This window comes from Triticum dicoccoides, chromosome 4B (assembly GCF_002162155.2).
Source record: "Triticum dicoccoides isolate Atlit2015 ecotype Zavitan chromosome 4B, WEW_v2.0, whole genome shotgun sequence".
Classification (NCBI taxonomy): Eukaryota; Viridiplantae; Streptophyta; class Magnoliopsida; order Poales; family Poaceae; genus Triticum; species Triticum dicoccoides.
This window is the reverse complement of record NC_041387.1, coordinates 247,325,884-247,344,526: the sequence shown is the minus strand read 5'-3', so window position 1 is coordinate 247,344,526 and position 18,643 is coordinate 247,325,884. Positions and strand designations below refer to the sequence as shown.

Below are 18,643 nucleotides of genomic sequence, written 5' to 3'. Positions count from 1 at the left end.
TTGAAACTATAAAAGAGCAATACGCTAATGATGCCGATTTTAAAGATATATTGCTCAATTACAGAGCGGGTAGAACTTGGAACAAGTTCATCGTTAATGATGGATTTGCTTTTCGTGCTAATAAGCTATGCATCCCAGATAGCTCTGTTCGTCTTTTTGTTGTTACAGGAGGCACATGGTGGAGGACTTATGGGACATTTTGGCATCAAGAAGACTGAAGACATCCTTGCTGGTCATTTCTTTTGGCCAAAAATGAGAAGCGATGTGGAGAGATATGTCGCACGCATGCCAAAAATCTGAGTCACGATTGAAGCCACATGGTTTATATACGCCTCTTCCTGTTCTTGGCACTCATTGGGAAGATATATCTATGGACTTTGTATTAGGACTACCTAGAACAGGACGGGGAGGGATAATATATTTGTTGTCATCGATAGATTCTCTAAGATGGCACATTTTATACCTTGTCATAAAAGTGACGATGCTACTCACATTGCTGATTTGTTCTTTTGCGAAGTAGTCCGTTTGCATGGTGTGACAAATACAATTGTTTCTGATCGGGACACAAAATTTCTTAGCCACTTTTGGAGGGTGTTGTGCACAAAATTGGGGACTAAGCTTTTATTTAGTACTACATGTCATCCTCAAACTGATGGTCAAAACTGAAGTGGTTAATCGTACTTTGTCTACTATGCTTAGGACTATTTTAAAAACGAATTTAAAAATGTGGGAAGAATGTCTACCTCATGTAGAGTTTGCTTATAATCGTTCACTTCATTCTACCACAAAATTATGCCCTTTTGAGATTGTTTAAGGATTTATACCTCGTGTGTCAACTGATTTATTACCTATTCCATCTTCAGAGAAGGTAAACCTTGATGCTAAAGAACGTGCTGAGTTAGTATTGAAAATGCATGAGATGACTAAGAAAAATATTGAACGCATGAATGCCAAGTATAAACTTGCTGGTAGTCAGGGTAGGAAAAGTATTGTGTTCGAACCAGGTGATTTAGTATGGTTACATTTGCGAAAAGACCGCTTCCCTGATTTACGAAAATCAAAATTAAAGCCTCGTGTGGACGGACCTTTTAAAGTGCTTGAAAAAATTAACGAGAATGCATATAAGCTTGATTTGTCTGCAGAATTTCGGGTTAGTCCCACATATAATGTTGCAGATTTAAAGCCTTATTTGGGTGATGATGACGAGATATCGTCGAGGATGACTTCGATTCAAGAAGGGGGGTGATGAGGGCATCTCTTCTACTGTTACACCCGTCGCGACTCCTACATCAGTTATTCCACTTGGTTCTATTACTAGAGCGCGAGCGAGACAAATTAATGGCCACGTACTATCACTACTTTGTACATATGATTTAACTAACGAGAATATAATATTACATCATGTTTGAATTTGCTTGTACTTAGGAATAAAGGAAAGATTAAAGATGAAGACAATATTGGTTCAGATCAAATGGAGCAACACTCTTGCATGCATGTCACATGTCCTATCCACCAAACATGTCACGTACGCATGCATGAAGTGCACCAGGACCAAAAGACTTGGATTAATGGGCCAACACCACCATGTGGGTGGGCCCTAGAGCTTTCGGCCACGCCACCAGGTGCCTGCCACAAAGTCCACGAAGACCAGCCATGTACAGCCTCGAGCAGTCTGATTAGTGGACGACAGATACCGCCTTCGATCGGAAGCAGTAGTTAATAAATAGCTAGTAGAGGTTAGGGTTTATGGTCGGATTTTATTGTATTGTCTAGCCATTGCTACAATTCGCATCTATGACACGTGCAGGGCTACCTCTTTGTTAGATCCACAATGGAACCCCAATTTTTCATCTAGTTTGTATGCTCAGTTTATTATCCGCAAATTCAGATTGCAATTCACTTTTGTTCTTGCCAGTTCTTCGGTTGCTTGCAGGAACTCGAACCTCGTTATTCAGGTTGATCGTGCCTACGGCAAGGTCAATAACCATCGGAGATTGGTTTAGCAATTGTCGAGGCGTATTGTCGGGTACGATATAGCCGGATCGTCAAGGTCAAAATCCACCAAATTGATAGTTACCCCCACTCTCATTGAAAGATCAGGCTGCCGTCACATCAGGAGTACAACTGCGAAGGTCATCAAATGGCCGGACATTCGGTGTCTCCCGAATGGCCGGACATCCGGCGTCTGCCTGCGCGCAGAGTCGGGCCAGAGGCCCATGTAACCCTTCCCCCCTCCCACATCGTGGCTTAGACTATAAATAGACCACCTCCCCCTCTTTCTAGGGTAAGCAAATATGATAGCCCATCTTAGTTGAACTTTGCTCCTACCTCTACTGAGAGAGAGAGAGAGAGAGAGAGAGAGAGAGAGACCACTCCCATGGAGTTCAAGACCTCCATGTGATCATGTGAGAAGATCCCGAGGGATTCAAGACCCCCTTTGTGGGAAAAATTTATATAGATCATACCGAGACCCATCTCCTTTTGGATTTGGGATGAACTCTACCTTCTATCTTTCGCTTTGTTGTTCATATACCTTTTTTAGACGAAAGGCATCAGCCCGACTTTATAAATAAAGCCACCAGGTAGTGTTCACCAGACAAGAAGACGAGCAGCCAAAACACAAAGACGAACAATAACAGCACCAATACTGATACATGGCTCCCAAGCCAAAACAAGCACGCAGGCCAGACTACAAAAAGCACGCCGACGGAAGGGACCTCCAAGTTCCACATCCTTCGGTTTGGTGTTGTGACAAGGAAGAAGCAGTAGCCCGAATCTTTGAAGTCATCAGATCAAAAGCCTCGTGGTTAACCTCCTTAGTCAATGATCTCCACTGCTGCAAGAACATGCAAGTTTTAAATAAGCAGTCAACAGGTTTAGCTGGGAAGAAGTGTTCAATAGTAAACTTGTTCCTAGTAGTCCACATCGACCAATAGATCGCAGCAAACCCCACCCAAAACCCCGTTTAGAGGTCCCCGAAAGGCCATTGGCCAAGGCCTTGAGATCCGCGAAAGAGGGGGGCTCCAAGACACGTGAAGCCAGGACCTGATGCAACACCGTACAAATTTGGCCAGGGTACACTGAAAGAAGATATGATCTGTGTCTTCGAGCGCACCACATAAAGCAGTTGTTTATATACCTTGTGCATCCATGTGTTTGTTAGTCTAGTGGATGTGTGGTTGGACTTGTTCTTGAGTGTTTCTCTTATGATTTCCCCCCGTTCTTTCCCGTGTTCTTCATGTTCTTCGAGGAATCCTCCTCCAATTCGTGAAAGATCAGACATTAGGGTTCCACCATACATCACAAAATGTGAGATGCTTCTCAAATATGTGGTATGTCCTTTTGACGGAGTGATGTTCGAAGCAATTCTCTTGTTGACGGAAGCAAGACAGTGATGCTTCTGAAACGAAATATCAGGCTACATGAACCCAAAATTTGAAATAAATCAAAGCCGATTTAATTCACCACAGAAGAAATTTTACAATGAACGGAACCATAAATTATTATTTTTGTCATAAGAGAAGCAAACATAAATTATTAATTTGTTGAGGAGAAAGAAGACAAGAAGAAACAAAGATGGAAGCACGAACTTTGGATAATGTTGAAAGCATTGCTTAGTAAGGAATCTTGTTTTTACGTAGTGATGATGTTATGCACCTAGGGTAGGGTCATGGACCTGTCTAAGCTACCCTACCCAAGGACATCTCTAGAAAAAACTACCTGTCAGTCGACCTAGAGGTGATCCACTCGACGGACTCGAGGACACTCGATGATGAAGATAACCACTCAACCATGGAGCTTACCACTCGACGGCCAGGAGATCTAAAGTCACTCTGCACGCAACGGTCTGTCATTAAGTAGCTTTTATGGTCTTCATAGCACTTTATGTGGGCGTTACCAATAACCCCCTGTCTTAATGTACTTTAAACCCTGCATAACTTAGGGCCGGAGGGGTCTGGTGAACTCTATATAAGCCACCCCCTCCTCAGTGTAAAGGGTTCGCACCCCTATAATTCATACTCATATAATCCAGTCGACCGCCTCCGGGCTCCGAGAGATAGGGCTGTTACTTCCTCCGAGAAGGGCCTGAACTCATAAATCTCTCGCGTATACAACTACTCCATAGCTAGGATCTTGCCTCTCCATACCTACCCCCATTCTACCGTCAGACTTAGAACCACGACAGTTGGCGCCCACCGTGGGGCAGGTGTCTTAGCGACTTGTTGGAGAAGTTGCAATTTTTTCCGGTCTCTTTCATCATGGTTTCAAGCGGAGTTTTGGTCGAGGGCCGCGAGATCCGTCTCGGCGCGCTCACGTTCATCGCTGATGACTCTGCTTGGCTTCATGAGGCTCCACTCGACATCGACGCGCTCTCGGTTCGCGGAGCAACACACTTTCGCGCGTGTGTCGGCGGCGTCCTCCTGCGGCAACCGTCGACCCAGTATCGGTCGGTCGTTGTGTCATCCTCCCTCCCTGCTTCCCACCAGTGCAAGCGCTCCGGTCAGTTGAGGCTGCAGCGGTGGGTGAGGCACGCGGTGGCCCACCAGTCGGCCACCCCCCAAGTTGCGACAATCGAGCCCGACGAATCTCTCTACGACATGTTCGACCTGTCGACTAGCTCCGCAGAGACTGCATCCGAGTGTGACAACAGTGATCCAGCGGCGGAGGTTCTGATGGTTAATGGACCGCGCAGTCCTCCCGGCTTCCCCCGCGCTGACGGAGGTGACGGTGAAGGCGACCCAACGCAGGTCCACAAAGAGTATCAACCCGAGCCACTCACTTCGCTGCAAAGGGAAGATCTTCGCCGCCGGAACATGGATGCGCTGCATACTCCTATCGTTGGAGAAACCCTCAAGGCTCGCGCCTTGGAGGACGCGCGTTTGGCCAACCTGGCTGAGCGCACTCGACTGGAGAACCTCCAGCGAGCACTCGATGAGCGTGCACAGCAACGGGTCCCGGACTCCAGTCGACGTCAGCTCTTTCCACCACCTACTCAGGTATATCGAACTCCGATCCAGAATTTAGCAGCTGCAGCCCGTATAGCAGAGTCAATTCAGCCTTCCCAGTCAGAGGCTGGCAGAGGCTTGATGCAGATCAGGGATTTGCTCCGGGCAGCAGGAGATCAAAATTCAGCCGTATCACAGTCACGGAACAGGATTCACAGCAGATCCGTCGCTGCAATTCAGTCCAGTCGGCCCATAGCCCTAGATCACCCCTGAGGCGTGAGGGACGTGGTGGTTGGCGTGATCAGTATGATGACCGATTCGATCGCGATGGTCGGCGTCGAGTGCCCACTCCACCCCCAAGGGGTGGGTCGTACGCCCCTCGACAGCAAGATGACAGGCGCCAGCATAGTGTTAGATGAAGGGTTCCAGTCGACCCCAGGGAACCAAGCTTTGATGCCAGATCCATTATCATTCAGGGTTTGGTCGACCGGAACAGAGCTCACCGAGACGGTCATGATAGAGATGCGCCCACCAGCAGCAGAGTTCATGTTTTAGGACCAGAGTGTTTTAGCAGAGCCATCAGGGCCGCGGTGATCCCTCCCAACTTCAGGTTGGCGACTGGAGTTAGTAAGTTCACTGGTGAGTCCAAGCCCGATACTTGGCTTGAGGACTACCGAGTGGCTGTTTAGATTGGCAGCGGCAATGATGAGGTGGCCATGAAACATCTACCTCTTATGTTGGAGGGCTCGGCCAGAGCATGGCTGAATCAGTTGGCGCCAAGCAGCATTTACACTTGGGAAGATCTTGCCCGAGTGTTTGTCAGGACATTTGAAGGAACTTGCAAGCGACCAGCAGGTTTGACAGAGCTGCAGGTTTGCGTGCAAAAGTCGAATGATACCCTGAGGGATTACATCCAGAGGTGGATCACATTGCATCACACAGTGGAGAATGTATCTGATCACCAAGCAGTCTGTGCCTTCAAGGAAGGCGTTAAGAACAGGGAGTTAAGTTTGAAGTTCGGTCGGACCAGAGACATGACTCTGAGTCGAATGATGGAGATTGCCACCAAATATGCCAACGGTGAAGAAGAGGATCGACTCCGGAGTGGCAAGTACAAGCCAACTGCTCATGAAACCGGAGGAGGGAACTCCAGTCGGAAGCAGAAGCGGAAAGCCGAGCCAGCTGCTCCTGGAGAAGCCTTGGCCGTGACTCATGGCAAGTTTAAAGGGAAGGCCAAAGGATCTTGGAACCCCAAGAAGGTGAAGGACAAGGAAGGAAACGACGTGATGGATTTGCCATGCCACATCCACACGAAGAAAGACGAGGAGGGTAACTTCATTTACCCAAAACATACCACTCACCAGTGTCGACTCTTGATCCAGCAGTTTCAGGGGAAACAGCCCAGGGATAAGGAAAAGGAGTCGGACAAGGTTGAGGACAAAGAGGACAGTGATGGAGGATACCCCCATGTCAATTCCACCCTGATGATTTTTGTTGATGTTGAGAGCAAAAGTCGATTAAAAGTTATCAACCGTGAGGTGAATATGGTTGCTCCGGCGACACCCAGTTATCTGAAATGGTCCCAGACCGCCATCACGTTCGACCAGTCTGATCATCCGACACACATAGCCACCCCTGGGAGGCAAGCCTTGGTGGTCGACCCAGTCGTCGAAGGCACTCGACTGACTAAGGTTCTGATGGATGGTGGCAGCGGCCTGAATATATTGTATGCGGAGACGCTGAAGGGAATGGGCATTCCGATGTCCAGACTCAGTTCCAGCAACATGAGTTTCCATGGAGTCATTCCTGGGAAGAAGGCTGAGTCACTCGGCCAAATTGCTCTTGATGTGGTTTTCGGCGATTCAAAGCATTTCCGCAAGGAAAAGCTGACATTTGAGGTTGTGGATTTCCAGAGTGCCTATCACGCTATTTTGGGCAGGCCAGCTTACGCACGTTTTATGGCTCGACCATGTTACGTGTACCTCAAATTGAAGATGCCCGTCCCCAAAGGTGTGATCACTGTTACTGGTAATCGCAAGAAGGCAGAAGAGTGCTTTCAGAAAGGCTCAAAGATTGCCGATGCTCAGATGGTAGTAGAAGAGTGGCAGGAACACCAGAAAAATGCAGACCCGAGTGATTTGTTGCGAGCTAAGAAGCCTGCTACAGAGTCGGCGTTTCAATCGTCCGGTGAGACAAAGCCAGTTCACATCCACCCGACCGACCCCAGCGCTGCTCCGACTCATATCTCCACAACAGTCGACTCTAAATAGGAAGAAGCGCTCATCCAGTTCCTCCGTGAGAACTGGGACATCTTCGCATGGAAGCCTGCTGACATGCCGGGTGTTCCTAGGGGGCTGGCTGAGCATCATCTACGAGTTGACTGAAAGGTGAAACCTGTCAAAGAACATCTTCGACAGTCTGCCGTCCAGAAGAGAAAGGCCATTGGTGAGGAGGTGGCTCGGCTCCTGGCAGCAGAGTTTATCCGAGAAATTTACCACTCTGAGTGGCTCGCCAATGTTGTCATGGTCCCCAAGAAGGACAAGTCACTTCGCATGTGCATTGATTTCAAACATATCAATCAGGCCTGCCCGAAAGATCATTTTCCTCTCCCCCGCATCGACCAAATAGTCGACTCAACTGCGGGATGTGAGCGCCTGTCTTTTTTAGACGCTTATTCCGGTTACCATCAGATCCGTCTGTATGGACCCGACGAAATCAAAACAACTTTCATCACTCCATTCAGGTGCTTCTGCTATGTCACCATGCCATTCGGCCTCAAGAATGCCGGAGCCACGTTCATGAGGATGATTCAGAAGTGTTTACTCACTCAAATCAGTCGGAACGTGGAAGCATACATGGATGATATTGTGGTCAAATCACGGAAGGGTTCCGACCTGTTGACTGACCTTGCTGAAACATTTGCCAATCTTAGGAGGTATGATATCAAGCTTAATCCATCAAAGTGCACATTCGGAGTTCTTGGCGGAAAGTTACTCGGTTTTCTTGTTTCCGAACGAGGAATCGATGCCAACCCAGAAAAAGTTGGCACTATACTCCGAATGAAATGCCCCGTGCGTGTGCACGATGTCCAGAAGCTTACTGGATGCTTGGCCGCGTTAAGTCGATTCATCTCTCGCCTCGGTGAAAAGGCATTGCCTCTTTACCGACTGATGAAGAAGTCAGACAAGTTCGAGTGGACTCCAGAAGCTAATGCAGCGTTTGCAGAGCTAAAAGCTCTGCTCTCCACCCAGCCGGTGCTTGCTGCTCCTATCAGCAAAGAGCCTTTGTTGCTTTACATTGCAGCCACATGACAAGTCGTCAGCACAGTACTTATGGTCGAGTGGGAAGAAGAAGAGAAAGCCTTCAAAGTTCAGCGCCCAGTATATTATCTTTCGGAAGTGTTGACCCCATCAAAGCAAAGATACCCTCATTATCAGAAGCTTGTATATGGGATTTACATGACCACGAAGAAGGTTGCTCATTATTTCTCTGATCATTCCATTACAGTCGTCAGCGACGCCCCATTGTCAGAGATTCTGCACAACAGAGATGCAACTGGTCGAGTGGCAAAATGGGCGATTGAACTCCTTCCCCTTGATATCAAGTTTGAGGTAAAGAAAGCCATTAAGTCCCAAGCAGTAGCAGACTTCATCGCCGAGTGGGTTGAACAGCAACTACCGACTCAAGTTCACTCGGAGCATTGGACCATGTTCTTTGACCGTTCTAAGATGTTGAATGGTTCCGGTGTTGGGGTAGTTTTGGTTTCCCCCCGAGGAGATAAGCTCAGATATGTGCTCCAGATCCACTTTGATTCCTGCAACAATGAAGCAGAATATGAAGCACTTTTGTATGGGTTGAGCATGGCCATTTCACTCGGCGTTCGTCGCCTTATGGTTTATGGCGACTCAGATTTGGTGGTCAATCAGGTGATGAAGGAGTAGGACGTCAGAAGCCCAACCATGATTGGTTACTGCAATGCAGTAAGAAAGCTGGAAAATAAATTCGAGGGGTTAGAGCTTCACCATATACCCCGACTGAAGAATCAAGCAGCCGATGATTTGGCAAAGATAGGTTCCAAGAGAGAAGCCATTCCCAGTGGTGTGTTTTTGGAACATATCCACGCGTCGTCAGTTAAAGAGGACCCTTTCACCGAAGAAGCCCCACAGCCAAAAAGTACCATGGATCTGACTGAAGTCGAGGTCCCAGCCGTGGTCGACCTGATCATGGAAGTTTTGGTTATCACTCTCGACTGGACAGTGCCTTACATCGCATATATCCTAAGGAAAGAGCTCGCAGAGAATGAAGAAGAGGCTCGACTGATCGTCCGTCGATCCAAGGCCTTTACTGTCATGAAGGGATAGTTGTACAGAGAAAGCGCGACTGGAGCCAGTCAGAAATGCATAACACCGGAAGAGGGTCGAATAATTCTCAAAGACATCCACTCGGGGACCTGTGGCCATCATGCGTCCTCTTGGACTATTGTGGCTAAAGCATACCGAGCGGGATTTTATTGGCCAAGAGCAAATGAAATGGCAAAGGAGATAGTCGACAAGTGTGAAGGATGTCAATTTTACTCCAATATGTCACACAAGCCCGCCTTAGCCTTGAAGACCATTCCACTTGTCTGGCCTTTCGCGCATCGGGATTGGATATGGTTGGACCACTGAGAACAGGCAGAAGCGGCTTCACCCATGTGCTAGTGGCAGTCGACAAGTTCACTAAGTCGATTGAAGCTAAACCCATCAAGAATCTTGATGCCGGCACTGCTGTCAGCTTCATCAGGGAGTTGATATTCAGATATGGAGTTCCACATAGCATCATCACTGATAATGGGTCAAACTTCGATTCTGAAGAATTCAGAGCCTTTTGCACATCTTAGGGCACACGAGTCGACTATGCTTCAGTTGCTCACCCCCAGTCGAATGGACAGGCAGAACGAGCAAATGGTTTAATTCTCAAAGGGCTGAAACCCCGACTGATGCGCGATCTCAAGCACGCGGCTGGTGCATGGGTCGACGTACTTCCGTTAGTGCTTTGGGGATTAAGGACCACACCTAATCAGTCGACTGGGAGAACTCCGTTCTTGTTGGTCTATGGAGCTGAAGTGGTCTTGCCGAGTGACCTGCTTCACAACGCACCCCGAGTCGAACTCTACACTGAAGATGAAGCAGAGCAAGCCCGACAAGACACAGTCGACCTCCTAGAAGAAGAAAGAGAGATGGCAATGATCCGATCAACCATTTATCAGCAGGACTTACGTCGCTTCCATGCCAGAAACGACAAGAGTCGAGCCTTCCAAGAAGGAGATTTGGTTCTCTGAGTGGATCAGCAGAAGCCACACAAGCTTGCTCCTACTTGGGAAGGTCCCTTCGTTGTTACCAAAGTTATCCACAATGGAGCGTACCGCCTTTACAATGTTGGTCACCAGATTGATGAACCCCGAGCTTGGAACGCGGAGCTGCTCCGCCCCTTTTATACTTAAGTGTTGAGTCGGATGAAATGTAATAAAAGTACTTCTGTAGTTTATTTATCAAAGACAAGAGTGTTATAATTTTCCCAGTGATTGCTGTTACTTGTGTTTACATGAGAAGTCCCCCAGTGGGTGGCTTAGCTGCAAATCCGTTTCGCCTAAGTTTGTAAAAAAATCCTTGCCGAGTGGTGAGCCAGTCTCCCACTCAGGGGCTTAGCTGCGAATCTGTTTCGCCTAAGTACTTTCAAATCCTACCGAGTGGTGAACCAGCCTCCCACTCGGAGGCTTAGCTGCAGTCCAAGTACTCGCCTAAGTTTAAAAATCCTACCGAGTGGTGAGCCAGCCTCCCACTCGGAGGCTTAGCTGCAGTCCAAGTACTCGCCTAAGTACTTAATACAATGTGCGCTCCGCAAGCAAGACGAGGTGCAGGTCGACTGCTACCTTCTCCTTCCGAGCTTCGCCACAAATACAATGTGCGTCCCACAAGGAGGGCAAGGTGCAGGTCAACTGTTACCTTCTCCTTCGGAGGTGTGCCACAAAAAATCCTACCGAGTGGAGAGCAAACCTCCCACTCGGGGGCTTAGCTGCGGCCCAGTGCTTGCCTAAGTTTTTGAAAATCATACCGAGTGGAGAGCGAACCTCCCACTCGGGGGCTTAGCTGCAGCCCAGTGCTCGCCTAAGTTTTTGAAAATCCTACCGAGTGGAGAGCGAACCTCCCACTCGGGGGCTTAGCTGCAGCCCAGTGCTCGCCTAAGTTTTTGAAAATCCTACCAAGTGGAGAGCAAACCTCCCACTCAGGGGCTTAGCCGCAGCCCAGTTCTCGCCTAAGTTTGAATTCCATTTCGACTCACAAGGACGACGAGGTGCAGGTCTACTGATACCTTCTCCTTCTGAGCTTCGCCACAAATACAATGTGTGTTATGTCCCGACCCGCAAGGTGCAGGTCGACTGTAACCTTCTCCTCCAGGCTTCGACACAAATACAATGTGTGCTTCATCCTGGACCGCAAGGACGCAAGTCGTTTGAAATCTGTGTTCCAACCTACAAAATATACTCCGAGCGAAGAACAATGTTCGTCCGAAGACAAATGCAAAGCATATTCAACGGTAAAGCCAAGTTCAGATAGCATCCTACGGATCCAGAAGTGCTCAGGCGTCAAGCCTGTTAAAGTTTATCGGTTACAAAACCACTCGGCATTCCGAGGCAAATTTAAGGCATAGAAGTTTTTACTCCTCCGGTGGAGGACTGGAAGGCGCGACGAACTCATCCAGGTCAATTCCATCAGCAATCCGAGTGGCAACAGCAATGAATGTCTCCATGAAGGATCGGAAGTCATGCTTCTTAGTATTGGCCACCTTGAGGGATGCCAGCTTTTCCTCTCGTGCGTCTTTGCAGTGAACACGGACTAAAGACAGAGCTACGTCAGCACCGCACCTGGCAGAAGACTTCTTCCACTCTTGCACTCGGCCTGGGACTTCATTCAGTCGAGTCATCAAAGACTCGAGGTCGTTCTGAAGCGTCCCCCCTGGCCAGAGTGTCGTGTCGATTCGCGATGTTGCTGCCTTCAGCCTGGCCAGATAGTCCACCACACCAGCGACGCGAGACTCCAGTCGAAGCACATTCATGGCAATTTCATCCTTCACTAGAGAGTTGATGGGGTCCAAGCCTGTCTCCACTCGGCTGGTCTCTTCCTCAAAGTTTTGGCAGAATTCTGAAAACACAAGTCAAACATAAACCAACTGTTCCGTGACGAATCAACGGTGATAAGTCAGTTGAGTGAAAAAAGGTTACCTTCAAGCATGAGGAACAACTTCTTGGCGAGCCCTCCCAGATAAGCTTCCAGATCATTCTTCTTCCCCACCAGTTCACTCGCCTTGTCACTCAGAGCAATCTTGTCTTTCTTCAAACGGTTGTTGGCCGCGTCGAGAGCGGCTTTCAGGTTGACGTTCTCTTCTCCGAGTTTGCCGATTGAAGCCAGCTTCTCTTCCGCAAGCTTTGTTTTATCCAATGCAACCTTCTGCGCCTCAGCAAGTTCCTGGTCCTTCTTCTTCAGAGCCTCCTTCGTCCTTTCTGCAAAATGACAAGGAAGTTAGAATCAATAATGTGTGGAAGGAAGGAAACAGTCATGAAGTTCTCACCAATCGTACCTTTTGCCTCGCCCTTCGCCTTCTGAAAGTTCTCCTGAACAAGTTTCAAGTCAAGGTCGAGCTGGATATGTTTCTTTTCCAACTCAGTGTAACGGGCCACGAGCTCGCAGGATTTCTGCAAAGAGTCAGTCGACAGACGTTAAAGAGAGGTTACTTCCGAGTAACTAAGAGAAAAACAGTAACGTTTCTAAGACTACAATCGAATCAAAAGATTCAACATTAGTCTCGGGGACTACACCCAGTGGGTGCACTCAGCGTGCCCCACTAGTTCTACCGACTCGATCCGATCAGTCGACCAAAAAAAAGAGGAAAGAGAGAGTTCTTCAGACTACAGTCGACTGCCAGTAGTCCACCATAGTTTCGGGGACTACACCCAGTGGGTGCACTCAGCGTGCCCCCACAGGTCCTAATGTTCCACTCGACATGGTTTGACTAGACCGAGTGAAGAAATTTCAACTACAAAGACTACAGTCGACTGCCAGCAGTCCACCATAGTCTCGGGGACTACACCCAGTGGGTGCACTCAGCGTGCCCCCACCAGTCTACAAACCTAATCGACACACCCAGTGGGTGTATAGACACAAATATTTTTGGAAAGTAAATCTTCAGATAAAATATCCTAACAAAACAGGCAGTTGCCAACTAACCTGGACATTGCTCTGAAGGGATGAGCTTGCATCATAAGCCGCTTGATTGGCTTCCCGGATTGCCTTCACCTACTCCATCATAATCCCCGCCAGGCGTATAGCCTCCTTAGCTGCGCCCGCCTGGTCCTCTGGGACGTGGTGCGTGGCGAAAAGGGATGGCGGTTCAGCAGTCGACGATGAAGGCCGAGCACTCGTTAGTGGCACAGCGAAGGTAACAGAATGCCGAGCGATGTCGCCACCTTCTTGAACCAGTACCTCAGGTGCTGACGTAGTCCGAGTGGTCTTGCCAGCCGCAGCCTATCTATTCTTCCTCGCCCTCAGGGGCACCTCGTCATCGTCATCAGGGAGATCAATGACGTGATGAGGAGCTGCAAGATAAATCTAGATTTGGAAACGAAGATACAATCAACCAAAAACGAAAACTACAAAGAGAACGTATCGGGGTTGGAGGTGACAGTGTCTTCCATTTCTTGGTCACCGTCCTTGGCGGAGGTCTCGGAGGTAGCAACACTGCAGATTTCAAAAACCAGTCGGTTAATCGATGAGTCGACCGGAAGTTTGCTTGAGCTGAACAAGGAAACACAAATCCCACTGTTACCCGGAGATGGTGGGAATGGCCATTTTCATTTTGGGCAAGGCCTTCGGCGGCTTTGATGGCTCCGCCCGCGGATGCTTCGGCGCTTTTTCAATCGGCGCCGGTGAGGCTGCCCGAGGGCGCTTTGTCGACGGCACAACGGGCGCAACCGCTTTGCCGTGCTCCCTCGCGGGGTCGTGGGCGAGCTTGGATCGCCTTTCCGTGCGAGGAGGATCGACCTCCATTTCCTCCTCCTCCTCACTGGAGCCGTCTTCAACCTCTTCCCCCTCGCCGTCAGATTGCCACTCCTCTTCCTCACTTTCACCTCCACTCGCCTCTCCCTCCTCGGCTTGTTCCTGCGCCCCGTTGGGCATCGAGTACATTTCAGTCGTGTCCTAGAAGACAACAAACAAGACAAAAGTCAGTCGGTTGATTTCAAACAGACAGAATGGAAAAAACAGAATCGCAGCCGGAAATGTCAAATTGGACCTTATCAACTTCATATGATTGGTCGAGTGGAATGACCCTCCTGGCTCCTCGGGGGTTGTCCTTGTTCCCCGTAATGCTTCCCATCCACTGCTCCAGCGTGGCGTTGTCGATCTCCTCCGGGTGGATCCGAGTGGTGTCCTCAGTCCCAGAGTACATCCACATAGGATGGTCTCGAAATTGGAGCGGCTGGATGCGCCGCCGGAGGAAGACCTCCAGGAGGTCCGTACCAGTCACCCCGTCGCGGATGAGCTGCACGACACACTCGACCAGCACCTTCACCTGCGCCTTCTCCTCTGGGACCACCGTCAAAGAGGAGGGCTTCTTCACTCGTTCCATGGAAAAGGGAGGGAGCCCGGTCGACTGCCCTGGCGTCGGCTGGTCCTTGCAGTAAAACCAAGTCGACTGCCACCCACGGACGGAGTCGGGCAAAACCATGGTCGGAAAAGAACTTTTCCCTCTCAACTGGACCCCAAGGTACCCACACATCTGAATCACATGTGTCCTTTCGTCACTCGGATTTGCCTTCTTCACCGTCTGGGAGCGACAGGTGAAGATGTGCTTAAAGAGACCCCAGTGAGGCCGGCAGCCCAAGAAGCACTCGCACAAGGACACATAGGCGGCGAGGTACACTATGGTGTTGGGCGTGAAGTGATGGAGTCATGCCCCAAAGAAATTCAAAAAACCCCGGAAGAAAGGATGGGGCGGCAAAGAAAACCCACGGTCGACGTGGGTGGCCAGAAGAACGTACTCACCCTCCTGAGGCTGCGGCTCTGACTCCCTCCCCGGGAGCCGCGCCGATCCATGGGGGATCAGCCCTCCGCCAGCCAGGTCGTCGAGATCCGCCTGGCTAATTGTCGAGCGGATCCAGTCGCCCTGGATCCAGCCCGGCGGCAGGCCGGTCCTCGATGAAGAGCCACTCCGACTGGTTCCCCTCCCCTTCGCCTTCGCCGTCGCTTTCTTCGCCCGCTCCAGGGCCGCCGTCTTCTCCTTCACCATCGTCGCCGACGAAACACGCACGGAGCAGCGGCACGGAGACAGAGGCAAACGCGGCGGAGAAATCTGGAGAAGAGGAAGGAATGAGGGCGCACTATTGAAAAACCCCCGTCCGACGCTTTATATAAGGCTGCACCCGAGTGGCTGACACGTAGGCCTGGACGATCCTGTCAAATCCCGCAACAGTCGCGCGCGTGATACGTGGCGAAAAAGGTGGCGCGGAGATCGAGGCGTCCCTGCCTTATCTCGTTCGATTGCTGCGGCTACGCCCCGTCCCGCGCACTTCCCAAAATTCAAATCCTGCAAAATCCACGGCGCGCAGAACAACTCGTCAGGCAGAAGATCTCCTCCACTCCGTCACTCGGAGCTCTCCAGGCGAAAACTTCACTCGACAGATATAAAGAATGGATTAAGGCGACTGAAAAAGAAGTTGATGCCGTCACCTAAAAGTTCATTGATCCAAGACAAGCCATACTCATAGCACGAAAAATGGGCCGGAAGAATTCTCAACTCCTTCCCCACTCAAACCTCGATCCATTCGGGGGCTAATGATGATGTTATGCACCTAGGGTAGGGTCATGGACCTGTCTAAGCTATCCTACCCAAGGACATCTCTAGAAAAAACTACCTGTTAGTCGACCTAGAGGTGATCCACTCGACGGACTCGAGGACACTCGACGATGAAGATAACCACTCGACCATGGAGCTTACCACTCGACGGCCAGGAGATCTAAAGTCACTCTGCACGCAACGGTCTGTCATTAAGTAGCTTTTATGGTCTTCATAGCACTTTGTGGGCGTTACCAGTAACCCTGTCTTAATGTACTTTAAATCCTGCATAACTGAGGGCCGAAGGGGTCTGGTGAACTCTATATAAGCCACCCCCCTCCTCAGTGTAAAGGGTTCGCACCCCTGTAATTCATACTCATATAATCCAGTCGACCGCCTCCGGGCTCCGAGACGTAGGGCTGTTACTTCCTCCGAGAAGGGCCTGAACTCGTAAATCTCTCGCGTATACAACTACTCCATAGCTAGGATCTTGCCTCTCCATACCTACCCCCATTCTACTGCCAGACTTAGAACCACGACACGTAGGCTTCTTTTGGAATCTACCTGCTTAAATTCGGTAAGTTGTTTTCTAACACCAAGGAGCAATGCACATAATCAGAGTTCCATACACGTGATTTTTATGGAAGCAGTTAATGTAGGAAGACACAATTAGTGATCAGAATATCCTCCTTTCTTTTGATCCAACAGTGTAGGACTAGTTTGATCGATGCACAGTATCAGTAGCCTGATGCCTAGGGCTGCCCGCTAGATATAGAAGATCCCGAACGGGGGAGGTGTTTTGGCTCCCGGGTGCATTTGCACCCAGATGAACAGTACCTCAAAAAATAAATTAAATGTTTTAAAAATATTCTGAAATTTTTTGTGGATGATCATGTTCGTGTCGCAAACATGCTTGACAAAATTCACGCGGAACGAAGCAACGATGTTTCGTCGGCGAAAAAAACAAATTTTGGGGTGACATTTGGTCTTTGATTTGTTTTTTTTTGGGCAAGCCAAAATGATTAACATTTTTGTCTCAAAAATTGCAGGTCGCGTTTGTATGTGACAAAGATGACCAACAAAATTTGTTTCAATTTTTTCAACATTTGAAAAATAAAAAATGGCCCCGGGTGCAAATGCACCCGGCGAATTGATTTTCCGATTCCGAAAGTGAAACAGTAAGGACAATGGCTGGAAACACGCATCGGACGGTGGCGATGCGACCGGTTGGGAACCGGCGCAGAGCATCGCCCTAGAAAAATGAATTGGAGATGCCCTAACCTCATCTCACCCTCGTCAGTCGTCTGTTCGCTACCACGCTCAGGCACCTCCGGCCTCAGCCTCGAGTGGCGCCCATGGCCATCCCCACGGCCCTCGCCGTCCGCGCCTCTCCCTCCTGCCAATTCTCGCACAGGTGAATATCCTCACTCTACCGCCCCACGTCTCTCCCGCTCGTGTAATCACCAACTGCTCGTTTTCAGTTCGTCCTTTGCCTGCTCTCCTTTGTCTAGGCGGAATGGAAGCAGTGCATCTCGGCGCCTCCGAGGTGAGCTTCTTTCTCTACTTTTTTTTTCGTTATGTAGAATTACTTTTCTCTTCTATGAATTGGGTGGAGCAACGAAATATTGAGTTGTGTAGGCGACCACTATTTGGAATTGGATAATCTGATTTGATGCGGGTTTAGTAAGCTGTCGGAGATTTTGGTCTAATAATTAGAACGTCTTCTGATTGTTGTCGAGTGTGATTGTACTCTGGTGACACGCTTATGTGATTCCAGGATGTTTACTTCTTATAAGAGCATCTCCAATAGATGGTCCAAAATTTGGCGGTCCAAACCGAAGATGTAAAATTTGGACCATCAAAAAGTGCGTTTTGGAGCTCCGAAAAAAGCTCAACTCCAACAGATGGTCCAAATTGATGGTCCAAAAAGCAACTCCAATAGATGGTCCAAAATGAAGATGTAAATTTCTTAAAACGACAAACTACTAGTCCACTCAACATAGTTCAAACATCAAATTCAACATAGTTTCATACATGAACTTCAACTACTACTTATTCAAACTACTAGATAAACTACTCCTCATCGTCGGAGCTGCAGAACTGCGCCCAGAACTCCTCCTTCTCCGGGTCGTCGCACCCCTCCTCCTCCTCCTCCGAGAGGTCTGCCCAGTCCTCCTCGGAAGAGGACTAGGGATCACCGTCGAGGGACCGGCCTCGTCCTCCTTCTTCTGCTCCGCCACACGCTTCCAGTACTCCAGCTCGGCCTGGACGTACTCCGGATGCTCCCGAGCAAACCTCGCCATCGCCTCCTCGTCGGTCTCGCCGGCATTGACGACAACCGACGGCTTCTTCGTTGTCTTCTTCTTCGTCCTGATCTCCTTCATCTTGATGCCCTGCGGCACAAGCATCTCCGCTTCCACCCGACTCTCGATATCTGGGAAGTTGAGGTGCTCCCGAGGCCTCTTGGCACGCCACACTGCCACGTCGTAGGCACGCGCGACCTCGTGGGCGGAGGGGTACGTGCCGATCCACCAACGTCTCCCGGCGTCGGAGAACTCCACTCCCCAGTTACCGGGGGGCTTCTGCCTCACGCCGAAGAAGCCCGACTTGCCCTTCGGCGCCATCGGAGAGCGGTGAGAGCGGTGGAGCGGCGGCGGCGTGCGGCCGGGGCGGTGGCGGACGGAGCCGGGCGGGGCGGAGCTGAGGGGCGGTGATGGACGGAGCCGGGCGGGGCGGTGGCAGACGGAGCCGGGTGAGGCGGAGCTGAGGGGTGGTGGTGGATGGAGCCGGGCGGGGCAAAGCTGCGGGGCGGCGGTGACGTGCGGGAC

General features: G+C 49.9%; 1 protein-coding gene across 2 annotated transcripts in view; it reads left to right on the top strand.

The window, feature by feature from the left end:
- Nucleotides 1–17,105: 17,105 nt before the first annotated feature.
- LOC119295905 (ATP-dependent Clp protease proteolytic subunit 6, chloroplastic-like) overlaps nt 17,106–18,643 on the top strand; it is a 22,759-nt gene continuing 21,221 nt past the window's right edge. The window contains exons 1-2 of one of the 2 annotated variants that reach the window (XM_037574335.1): nt 17,106–17,229; nt 17,327–17,361. In XM_037574335.1, the coding sequence (XP_037430232.1) occupies nt 17,171–17,229; nt 17,327–17,361 (94 nt within the window). In that variant the 5' untranslated portion in view covers nt 17,106–17,170. Of the gene's footprint in view, nt 17,230–17,296; nt 17,362–18,643 lie in introns of both variants that reach the window. The other variant, XM_037574334.1, reaches the window with a different exon arrangement.